This window comes from Cibotium barometz, chromosome 54 (assembly GCF_041138505.1).
Source record: "Cibotium barometz isolate CiBa-2024 chromosome 54, ASM4113850v1, whole genome shotgun sequence".
NCBI classification, from domain to species: Eukaryota; Viridiplantae; Streptophyta; class Polypodiopsida; order Cyatheales; family Cibotiaceae; genus Cibotium; species Cibotium barometz.
In genome coordinates this window covers 19,910,294-19,922,493 of record NC_141099.1, presented here as the reverse complement: position 1 = coordinate 19,922,493, position 12,200 = coordinate 19,910,294, and the positions used below count along the sequence as shown (strand labels likewise).

The following is a 12,200-nucleotide window of genomic DNA, read 5'->3' as shown; positions in this document are numbered from 1 at the left end:
GCCAAGGAAGCAAAAAGACTGGTCTCTCTAATGGGTCACGTCACAGTACGCGTACTTAACGCTCTCTTCTGTACAATACACACAATGTTGTACATTTTGTTTTGTTCTAGGACTTGACTACAAGTTCATTGGATTCATACTTTCATGTTTCATCTGGACTAGTCAATTAGGATGTGGGTTCTAGCATGTATCCAAGAGCTTTAGTTTTTGTAATTTGTGAGATGGCCTCTCCTAATGCCTTCATCTATATTTCTCCTTTTAATTAATGAAGAAGCTTGGCAAGGCCTGCTCAATGAATCTAAGGTATAGACCCCTACTAGTCCTTAGGGTAACCTTTAAAAGCAAACTCATTAAAATTGGGACGACACGTTTATAATGGAACAACCAACCACTATGCTCTTTATTTGTGATAAGGAAAGGGGTGTTGTTTTTCAACCCCAACCCCAACACCCCCTTTCCCCCCCCCTCCCCCAAGTTGTGTTCAGCTTCCAGTTCCATCCAAGGTCGTCTAAGCACCAGTTTGAGATTAATGTTTGTAACCATAGGCTGTTTGTTTACTCACCTCTTTCCCTTGAACTCATAAATTGGTTGTTGATTCTCCAAAAACTAGGGGCCCCTAATGTGCATTTATGAGCATGTTTATGTATGTGCAATATAAAAGAGTAGCATACTTGATGTCTTTATCCCCAATCAGGGATTTTTAATTATGTTCATGGATGCTGTAGGTTCATGGATTTTCTGGAAGTCAGTTTAAGGGCTTCTCAACTCAATCTGAAGCAGAAAATTATGTCCAAGGCTTTTTAATTATGTTCATGGATGCTGTAGGTTCATGGATTTTCTGGAAGTCAGTTTAAGGGCTTCTCAACTCGTTCTGAAGCAGAAAATTATGTCCAACAATTTTTGATGGGTTCTCAAACTACTGGGATTTCAAAGAAACAATTCATCCAGACTTGGTCTCAGACGACTGCAAACCAAGAGAACGATAGTAGCCAGCCTTGGCCTCAAAAGACAACAAATCCAGAGGAAGACATTCAGCCATGGTCTCAAAAGGTTGCAATTCCAAAGAAAGAGGTTATCCCACCTCGGAATCTATCTACAATCGATCGGTCTAAACTTTTAAAGGTATTCGTAGTCACATGCCATGTTTGAAAGTTTGATTTGTAAAAATTGTGACCATGTTGCCAACGGACTCTAGCCTGAGTGGTAACAATCCTGCCTATAACAAGTGAGAACTCGGCATGGTTTAAAATGTACACGAGAGAGTTACAACCTTGCAAAAAACCTTTGTATTCTTTTTCCCTAGTAAGTTATATACTAGATATTCAGGTGCTGGGGTTTGAAGACACAAATGACAGCCACTTGTGCAAGGCGCCCCCCCCCCCCCCCCCCCCCCCTCCCCGCCCCCGCGCGCGCGCGAGAAAAAGAACTAAAGTTTTTTTTGCCATTTGTGCAGTTGGTTGAAGAAAATGGAGAACAATTTGTTGTCTTCGAGTCTCTCAAAGATTTCGACATGTATTTTGATTCTCTGGGTCACTCGAACCATTTAGAAAATGACATATGGAGCATGGAGACCACTAGGGCAGATAAGAAAATTGGGAGCCAAGAGCAAACTTCAAATAGTAGCAGACCTTTGCAGACAAAGGTGAGTACATTGTTACGACTTACATTGGACAAGAAGATTCTACTACTGATTACTATACAAGGTCAGGTTGACAAATGGGTGGTGGCAGCCATGGATTGCAAGTGTCTGATTGGCTAGGCAGCCTTGTGTTCACTAATGCAGCAGATAACCCCCGTGATGATCCTAACTGGCTGTCCACTTCACGGACGACTTCCTTCGGTCTGTGTAGACGAAGCTTCCGGAGATAAATTTGGAATTGAATGCATCCAAAGGATTCCAAAACACTTTCCGCCAGCCCCTTGTGACAGCTACCTTATCTGACAGTCAACAGGAATGGTGTTTAGCAATGGGACTCTCCTGCCAAGTGGCTGGAACCTCCTTGGGTGGCTGTTTGTGAATGACTGAGTCTGTGAGTGGGAAAGTCAGGTTCCCAATGGGGACAGCTCAGCCATGACTGCCTCCGCACACCCGTTTGTGGCCTGGGCCTGAGTTCTATTTGTGAAGTTAACATTTGTCCTTTCTTTGTTACATTTCCTCCTCTCTTTCAAAATTGCAAGAATATTTGAAAAACAAGACATGATATGTGCTGCTTTGATTTGCAAAAACAATTATGGGGTGGATGAAGGTAACCAGAGAAGATGGAGAGTTTATGTACTTCAAAGATGAGGATGAACTGGGAAGCTTTTTGGAGCCCTATTTCAAGGAGGATGGTAAACAGGGCTCTACAGATCCTGCTCACATATGCCCGAAAGCTGATGGAGCGGTACAAGAAACCTTTTCTTCTGCAGTTCAAGTATGGACTTTCTTTTTACTCCTTCCTCCACTTTAAAGTTTTTTAACATAAATATACAAATTGGGCAGAATGTGGCCCCTACACACATGTGCATGCACACATACAAAGAGAGAGAGAGAGAGAGAGAAGAAAGAGATTAAGCGTCTACTAAAGACCCAATGGGCCCATGAGACCAAAGTGATACAATAATGTCCATGGCATACCTCATCATGGAATGGAAAATAAAACGAGAGAGAGAGAGAGAAGAAAGAGATTAAGCGTCTACTAAAGACCCAATGGGCCCATGAGACCAAAGTGATACAATAATGTCCATGGCATACCTCATCATGGAATGGAAAATAAAACAGAAACAAAACATAAACATAGCTATCTCATTGGGGTGATACAAAACTATCCATCATGAAATACTAGGAACATAGAAACATGAGAGCAGCATTAGCCCGTAGTAGATGGTATACCACTCCCCAAAATATCGAGCATGGGGCTAATGAGTATGGCCGATAGGTCTCCCTCAGCTATGTCACATGGAAAGGTAGCTCGATAGCGGTGGAGCATGTCCTGGATCTAGAGCTGATGAGGAGATCGTGGCCGACAGCCGGGGCATCGGGCATGCTGGAGTGCGGAGGCCCAGTCCAAGGTAACCCCTCTCGGGTGAGGTGGGTCCACAAGATCCGTTGTATCGATGTCCTCCATCTCCTGGGTCCGGAAGAAACTGGTGATGGTTGGCTGGTGAGGGAGGGGGTGGGCTGGCTGGGGCCGAAGCTCTCTCAAGAAAGTGTCCCTGTGTCTGCGAAGCTCAAGCAATGCTGGTCCAAGAAGTCAATGATCCTGGAGAGTGGACCAAATCCCTTACGAAACAGAGAGTGAAACCTCCCGCAGATCTCATAGTATACTGGGCAGCTGTATATGTAATGCCCCTCCGTCTCAACCTCTGTGTGGCATAATTGACAGATCCTATCCTCTCTGGGTCTCCGTATGAGCTTCCCGGCTCTGAAGACGCGCTTAGCTCTACCATTCACCCATATTTATATGTATTAGGAAAAAGCTTTCTTTTCAAAAAGATAAAAACAAAGCATAAGTGCTTTTGAGGTTTTAAGCGTAAAAGCTCTACAAAAATATAGCAAGCAACAAATATAAAGTCTTGGGCTTACCAAAAGTATAAAATACTAATTGGTATGTACAAAGGTTTGAGGCTTGAGCCTTCTAAATATGAGACCCTACAAGGTGTTCAGATGTTTTTCAAAATATCTCATAGTAGTCCAACACATGTTCCACCCGCGATTAACACATAATCCGCCACTCAATCATTGCCTTCATTCAAAATAATTGATTAAATACATTGATCTCGACCATATCGTACCAGCGTACCCAGCTAATTAAACACATTAATCATGGTAAATGATACAAATAAAAGGCGCATTCAAATAAAATATTTTGAAATAAAATAATGGGCGTTTCCATAGAGGTATGACTAACATTCCCTCTTGCTTGGGTTCCAATTAACCTCAATTGCGTGGAAGGTAATTGTGGATGAGATCCTCTTCCTTTCACGAGAAGGTGGAGGACTGGGTGATCTCTTTGATGAAGACTTTTGATTTTCACCTGCATCCTCCTTTGTTGGTTGCTCATCCCCTTTTTTTATTTTCTTGATCTTGTTAGATATTTGCTTAAAATGTCTCATCAAGTTGGGATCTTGGAGAATAGTGTCCAAATTGGTCATAGTTTCTTGGACCATGTGGGTTCTTGGGTCTTCTTGGGTTTGCTTTTCACTTTTGGTGGCTTGGTCCTCTTGTTGGTGGTGAGTGCTTCCCTTTGCTTGAGGAAAAAGTAAAAAGCAACGCGTGTAAAGATCGTTATCTCTCGTAGGGGGAGAGATAACCTTTGCTTTGATACCACTGATACAGGCTGTGGCACGGGTTCTTAGCTTTTCTTCAAGAAAATAACAATTTCACGCATAAAACCTTGAGAAAATCTAAAAATAAATAAGAGAGAGTAGAAAATGAAATGATATATTAACGTCTTCAAAAGGCCAAAATGACCTATGAGACCAAAAAGGTTACAACAATTGGTGGATCTAATACAATGTCCGTGTAAGAAAAGCTAAAACAACTAAACAACTAACTGAAATTGAAACAATAACTATGGGGAAAAGTAAGGTACTAGGAGCTCCTAATGGATAACATCTGGGAAGGAAAACTCCAGCAACTTAGGTAAGCATCATATACATTACTATCCAAAGATGTCTCTCATCGGTCGATGGCGGATATCCTCAATGTCCTCCATGGTGAGTACTCTGACTGGACGTCTCCCATGCCGTGCCAGTATGGTCCTGATCCCCTGTTGTAGTCTCCGCCGGTGTCGAGATGGGCCTCTCATCTTGGGGTGCTTGGACTGCCCCAGCTCTATAGCCCGATCAATCAGTGTACCTCTGGTGCGGCTATACTCTGGGGCTAGCTGCAATGCCTGCTGGCCTGACTGCTCAATCTCTGGTCGAAAGAAGTCTGTAATCTGCCTCTATAGGTGTCTCTCCTTCTCTGATCCCCTCCCTCTCAAGAGACCCTCTCTATGTCTACGTAGCTCCAGCAAGTATAATCCGAGTCCTGGTATCTCATGACTCTGGAAAGTGGTCTGAAACCCTCTCTGAACAGGCAGTTAAAACGGCCTCGTATCTCATAATATACTGGACAGTGACATATGTAATGTAACTCTGTCTTTGGCTCCATCTGGCACAACTGACAAATCCTGGCCTCAGCTGTGGTACTCCTCTGAATCTGCCAATCTCAATCTCTAGCTGGTGTGAGGATGTGCGCATCTGACCAATAGCACGCCGTACCCCATGAGAAAGATGAGTATCTATGTGGCTGGGTCTAATCACAAACCCATCCTCCGTGAGCTGGAGAAGATGATCTCTATAGAAAGCCATCTTCGTACCAAGCTCGTGTGTCGGCTGTATCCATGTCCTCCTAGTGTCCAGCTGAGTCAAGTCGTGCCTGATAAGTCTGGTAATCTTTGCCCGTGTGAGAGAGAGGGAGGGTGCATCCAGGGAGTACTGAAATGGAGGTAGCCTGTCCATACTAAAGCATCTGTGCATACCAACATGATCCGTCTCCCTGTGATGCCAACTATCGTGAAGACTCCAGCGCTAAGCGAGCATATCTGTCTCTAGGGAGAGCCCAAGTGCTATGTATAAAGGAGACTGATCGAGTGAGTGCCTCTACTACCAATGGGGGGGTAGCCATCTCTGCACGGATAATATCATGTGGTACAGAGGCCTTGGCCCTAATCATCCGGGAAATCATAGAAACCAAGGGCCTCTCCATACATCTCCATCCATCAGTGCTACTAGCTCGGCTGTGGTGATCCACTGAGGGTCCCCATATCTCCACTCCATACAGCATGGCTGAAGTGACCAAAGTGTCAAAGAGCCAGAGCTTTGTTCGAGGTTCTTGAAACTGAACCTGCGAACACATCCTCTCTAGTCTCCCCAATGGTGCATAAGCTCTGGTCAAACTGGTCTCTGCTGCTCTCCTCAAGGAAAATAGTGGGCCACTAAAAACCACACCAAGGTAAGTATATGCATTTGTGTACTCCACTGTCTCCTGACCATATGTAAAGGTGGGCGCTGACCTCCTAACCCACTGTGCTGTGGTGTTAAACACCATCACCTTGGTTTTACCAAGGTTAACAGGCAATCCATTGTCCTGTGCAAACGTGTGCAATGCATCCAAATGACGCTGCATCCCCTTTGGAGAATCTGAGATCAACACAATATCATCAGCATACAATAACAACGGAATCCATGTCCCTACTAGCTGTGCTCCTCTGTCACCCTCCTGCTCTACATAGTCCGAAACCTCATCCACATACATCCCAAATAAGGTGGGAGAAAGGGAGCAGCCCTGTTTCACCCCAATAGTGGAATGAACCATCTCAGATATACCCTGAGTAGTACGTACCTGCCCCACAACTGTCTTGTATAAAGCCATGATTCCCCAAATCAGCTCTATGGGCACTCCTATCTCCTGTAGTCTGCGCATCAGTCTGGCTCTTGGTACTGTGTCAAAAGCTTTGCGGAAATCCACAAAGCAACAACAAATCCTCCTGCCATATGATTTGCCCTCCTCAATAATAGCTCTGAGTGTCAAGATATGGTCAAGAGTGGAGAAACCTCTCCTGAAACCTGCCTGCCCTGATGCACGTATGCCCTCTCTCTCTCTCTGCCCATCTACTCAACTCTTGCTCAAGAATAGATGCATATAATCTAGCCAATGTGTGACCAGTCATGATGGTACGATAATTCCCAGGAAGCATGGGATCCCCTGACTTGAAGATAGGCACAATCGTGGACATATTCCGAGTCTTAGGAAAACCCTCACACATGGCTTGGTTAAACATCATAGCAATAAGCTCTGCAAGCATATCTCTGGCATGAATAAAGTGCTCTACTACCAATCATGATCATATGCTCTCCTAGTCCTCATCCTGTCAATAGCTTTCCTTACCATCTCAGCAGTAAAGAAAGCACATGTCTCTGGGCATGGCTCCGATGGGTCTGGCAGGGGTGACTGTCCTGGTGCTGTGTACAGGGATGCTGCATACTCACCCCAAATCTCTGTGGAGGTAATGGCTGGTGATGGCGAATGCTCATGGAATAGTCTCCATGCCTCGCCTGAGTCCTGACTCATAAATAATTGATACAAATCCCTCTCTAACTGAGCAAGATGAGCCCTCTTCTTCCGTCGCACTAGGCGCCGGAAGATAATCCGTGATTGTCTGTGAGTGGTAACACCCATGAGCACCTCTCTCAGTAATCTGATCCTCATCTCTCTGCACTCCTCATCATACCAGCTGTTCTGGGGCATGTTCCCAGATCGTCTCCGTGTAGGCTGACTATGGGGATATGCCTCTGATGCTGCAGCATGAAGCGTCTGTACACTAGGGGTCGAAATAGCCTTGGGCTGACCCTCCCTCTCCCCTCTCCGAGTTATATTAGATAAAACTCCTTGGAGGAGTCTTGAGTACAAATTCTCATCTAGTCGGAATCTTTTGATAATAGTGTCCAAATTGGTCATAGTTTCTTTGACCATGTGGGTTCTTGGGTCTTCTTGGGTTTGATTTCCACTTTTGGTGGCTTGGTCCTCTTCTTGGTGGTGACTGCATCCCATTGCATGAAGAAAAAGCAAAAAGCACTGTGTGTAAAGATCGTTATCCCTCATAGGAGAGAGATATAACCGTCGCTCTGATACCACTGAAATAGGTTGTGGCATGGGTACTTAGCTTTTCTTTAAGAAAACAACAATTTCACGCGTACGACCTTTAGAAAATCTGACAATAAACAAAAGAAAGAGAGTAGAAAGAGAAGACATCACACTACGGGTCGAAATAGACTTGGGCTGACACCCCCCTCCTCCCCCCCCCCCCCCCCTTGTGAGTTATATTAGATAAAACTTCTTGGAGGAATCTTGAGTACAAGTTTTTAGAGCTAGAGAGCTTTCGTCTTTTTACATGTCTCAACAATGAGAGAATAGCTGAATTTATAGTTCTTGCCTAAAAGCATTTGAGAAAAGCGCGTTAAAACTCACTTATAGTACGGGTGGGGTACAGGTACCATGCCAGAGCTTCCTGTTGGACCCAGGCCTGAGATAGAGTCACGGGGGGCTTTTTTGAGATTGCCGGCCCCCATAGGCAGAGAGATGGCATTTGCAGGTTGCGTGGTCAGGATGGAGCTATTGTTTTTGACCTTCCCCATGTGAGAGCCATCGCCATTGATTTTTTCCAATCCCTTCTCACGGGCGCCCCATTATCCCCACAAGTGATGGACGCGCGCGAGAGGGCCTGGCAGCACACGAGAGAGGTGGTCCCCCCCTGATCCTCGGTCCTTCTTATTGACTCCCTTCACAGTAGAGGAGCTAGCGGAGACATTGACGGCTCTCCCTAGGGGAAAATGCTCGGGGGCGGACGAGCTTCCAGTTTCCTTCTTTCTTTGCCACTGGGATCTCATGGAAGGTGGCCTGTGAGCAGCGGTGACAGATTGGAGATTGGCAGTGGAGACACATCACCCTCCTTGGGAGTGCCTACAAGATCTTGGCCAAGGCCATCAGCCAAAGACTTCAGCCTTTCGTCCCCGACTTGGTCCATGACACTCAAACAGGTTTTGTTCTGGATCGGAGCATTCTGGACAACATCTTCACCTTTTGGGAGGCGACAGCTTTTGCCAAGATGACCTCACTCCTCCTAGACTTTGAGAAAGCTAATGATAGGGTTGATTGGAGCTTTTTGGAGGGCACGACGCACAGGATGGATCCATGGTGTTTCAGGGCTTTACTCAGCCTCTCACTATTAGGTTCTCATTCAGGGAGCCTGAGGTGAAAGATTCCCCCTTTCTCGCTCGGTTTGGCAGGGCTGTCCACTGGCACCTTACCTTTACCTCTTCGTTGCCGAGGCCATGAGCAGTTTCCTCTCAGCAACTCCTAAGTACGGAGGGGGAGACGCAATCGGTCCCCATGGAAGATTAGAGAGATTAGAGCCCCCTTTGGAGGATTTCCTTGGCTGCACCTTACAGAGGGTGAGGGTGATCGGATTTCAAGCACATGAGTGGCACATAGACCCTCCGCTAGCCAAGGTGGGAGACTCTGGCGGTTATGGATTTGGGAGATTCGGCCCCTCACGCGCCTCTAGTGGGACTCGGGGGAGTGGACTTGGTGTGATCCTGTTGATTGAGAGGAGACTTTGGATACCCCCTTTTTCGCATATACAGCGTGGCTAGGCCGCATGATTCAGATACGAGAGGTTGATGGCACCTCGGTAGCAACTGTACATTGGCAGTCTCACAGGGCCTCTCAAATCGATTTCTCTTAGATTTTTCAAAGAGGCTCTTGGACAATTTTTGACCTCAAAAGATCATCCTCTTTCTTTGGCTGATGACACACAGGAGCTTGGCGGTTGGCACATGGTTGGCCATTGGTGGTCGACCAGCAGCTTGTCTGAGGTGCGGCCACCCTTAGGAGTCTAAGCAACACTGTCTTTGGGATTGCCCGAAGGCTCAGCAGGTTAGGTAGTGGATTCTCCGCATTTTCACGATGGACAGGACCTCGACCTGTATCATTTCATGGGGCATTGTCCCTTGGACCATAGAGGCTGAGTTTGTCATGGCTTATGAGGAGCAAGGTGGGGGCTAGCTCTTTAGGTCTCTCACCTTCGCATTTCAGCAGTACCAGTCCCAATCCCATCTACTAAAACCACTGGAGTCCGGGTGCGTGCCAGAGATGGGACATTTGCAGTAGCATTGCAGCCTGGCACATATGGACAGCTAGATGCAGTGAAGCTATCGAGGGTACCCACACTTGGCCTGTGGAGTCCATGAGGAGCATTTGGTTCGACATTATTCATACCCTCCGCGGTTAGTGGGGGACGTTGTAGGGTGGCTTTGAGCGCATGTAGAAGAAGTGGGAAGCTTTCTTGAGGCTTTGGCGGCTTGGCCCTTTTCTTATAGATAGAGGTGGTGATTCCACTTGGCATTACAGACCACCTGTATTTATATTCCCCCCCCCCCTTTCCCCTATATGAGATGGCCTTCTCCTCAGAGAGGCCAGCCGGAGTGTGCATCTTTCTCCACCTTTGATTCTTTGATCCCTGCCCCGTACATGGAGGTGAGTTTGTATCTAGCCCTTCGTGGTTGTATTTAGTCCTTCGTGGCTGGTTTTTTTGTTAACTAATAGAAGGATCTTTTTCCTAGAAAAAAAAAAGCTAGTCGCATCATTCCAAGCCTGTAAGGTGACCTTGCGTTGCTTTCTTGCCACGTGTCAGTGCCATGTCACCATTGCCATGTCATCAATGCCACTACTTTTTTTTCAAAAAAATAATTAAAAAAAAACCCTTTTTTATTGGGGTGCACATTGCGTTTTACATATTAGCAACCTGTATTTTGATGCTTCGGTGACACACACTAAAATTTGGCATGCCCGGTGGATCTCTCAAAACTTTGAGTCAAGTTAGCTCACCTCTTATCTGAGTGTTCTCTGTATGCCCAATACATGCTCCCGCGGTAGTCCAATCAGGCCATCCAAGAGTCTTCTCTCAATACGCTGCTATAGTCAGAAGAGGTTCAATTACGTACCACATGGGGTCCCCTTCCACCCTTCCCTATGGCAGCCAACCTTGGTAATCCCACCTTCGGTAACAATGTTGGAGGCCCAGCCAACCCTCCCGGCAGCACGGAATCCCTTTCCAGTGTTGGGCTGAGTCAATGTCAAGCTTCCCATCCACCATTGAAGTTGTAGATGACCACATCTTGTGGTTCATCTCTATGTGCAAGAGCTGAGGCCTTGAGTGGGAAGATGCACGCTTTTTGTCCACTCTAGAAGCCTCTGTAGACAAGTGGTTCAGTCAGTTTCCAACTGACCACTTTGCGGACTGGGACGCCCTTGTAACACGCAGTGGAATTATGCGTAATGAAGGATCCTGTCACACAAAGTCTCACACCGCCTTCTTTATCCGGAGTTTCACGAGTCTTTAGCAATCCACTTTCACTTCAAACTTTAAGAGATTAGAGAGAGAGATAGATCTGTACACCGTATTGGGTCCCAAATTACCCACTGAAAGGCCCCTTGCTATGGCTAGGAGTATTTGCTTTATTATCTTTGAAGAGAATGACTGAGGGACTGACTTTGGACTGTAGATAAGCCAACGCAAGACCTTTGAAAGACCAAGAGTTGGGCTGAACTGTACACGGTTGTAGAAGCACCAATGATGACCGATCTCAAGCCTATGCACTCTTCCAATGGAATGTAAGAAGGCTACAAATCTAAGGCTGAGAGAAGGGCTGATTGGGACTGTTCTAGGCTGTGAATGTATGCTGAAAATGAATGAATGAATGCGTTTTACCTTCACCGGAAGGGTTGTAGCAAAACGATGATATGATGAATGCTGAAAACGCAAGGTTCTGAAGTGGCTGAATGCTGAATGGTGCTGCGTTTTGATGATGAGGGGCTGGATGCTCAATCATTGATGCTCCTTGTGCTGAAGGATGAAACGCTTGAAGGCTGATGATTGAATGAATAGATGGAATGCTAGCTATGCTATTTATATGAGCAAGATCTAGTCGGCTGGCTGTAAAGGCTGGCCGACTGTAGCACTTTTTGCTACATGACATGCTACATCAAATAATGATGGTAAAAATGCTGAAATATTATGCAAAAATGCCAAATAAAATGCTAATAAATAGGATAAAATGCTGAATGATATTATGATGCTTCTGCCATGGTCTAGATGGTCTATATGCATATGGGGTGAATGCTATGCAAAATGCAAACACGTTCTGATGCAAACCCTAAGGCTTCTATGACTTCTATATGGATACATGATTCTCTCCAAGTGGGTTAAGGGACTTCGATTGACTGAATGACTCTCTAAGGCCGAGGAATGATGTATGTAGCTCGTGCCTGACATATCCTGGACTGAGGATTACAATGGGTTCACGACGTAGGACAAATATCAAATCCTAAAGGGTTCTAGTACTGTACAGTGTTGCACTGATGATGAGCCATCTTGTCACCATGCACTACAGTGCAGAGTGCATGTGATAGCCCTAAAGAAGGCTGTGTAGACAATTTCCAACAGACCACTTTGTGGACTGGGCCACCTTGAAGAACACCTTCCTCCGCACCTTCCGTCTTAGTAACTATGAGGACCACCATCTCCAGGAGCTAGGAAAGTTGCATCTGCTACTGGGGGAGAGTGTATTAGAACTTATGACATGGACCACAGTGTTGGTGGCCCACCTATCGA

General features: G+C 45.9%; 1 protein-coding gene across 2 annotated transcripts in view; it reads left to right on the top strand.

Moving 5' to 3' along the window:
* The window catches only part of LOC147607922 (uncharacterized), a 75,085-nt gene that overhangs the window by 23,136 nt on the left and 39,749 nt on the right, over window positions 1–12,200 (top strand). The window contains exons 2-4 of one of the 2 annotated variants that reach the window (XM_086789770.1): window positions 826–1,122; window positions 1,454–1,642; window positions 2,247–2,415. In XM_086789770.1, coding sequence (XP_086645896.1) covers window positions 826–1,122; window positions 1,454–1,642; window positions 2,247–2,415 — 655 coding nt within the window. Of the gene's footprint in view, window positions 1–725; window positions 1,123–1,453; window positions 1,643–2,246; window positions 2,416–12,200 lie in introns of both variants that reach the window. The other variant, XM_086789771.1, reaches the window with a different exon arrangement.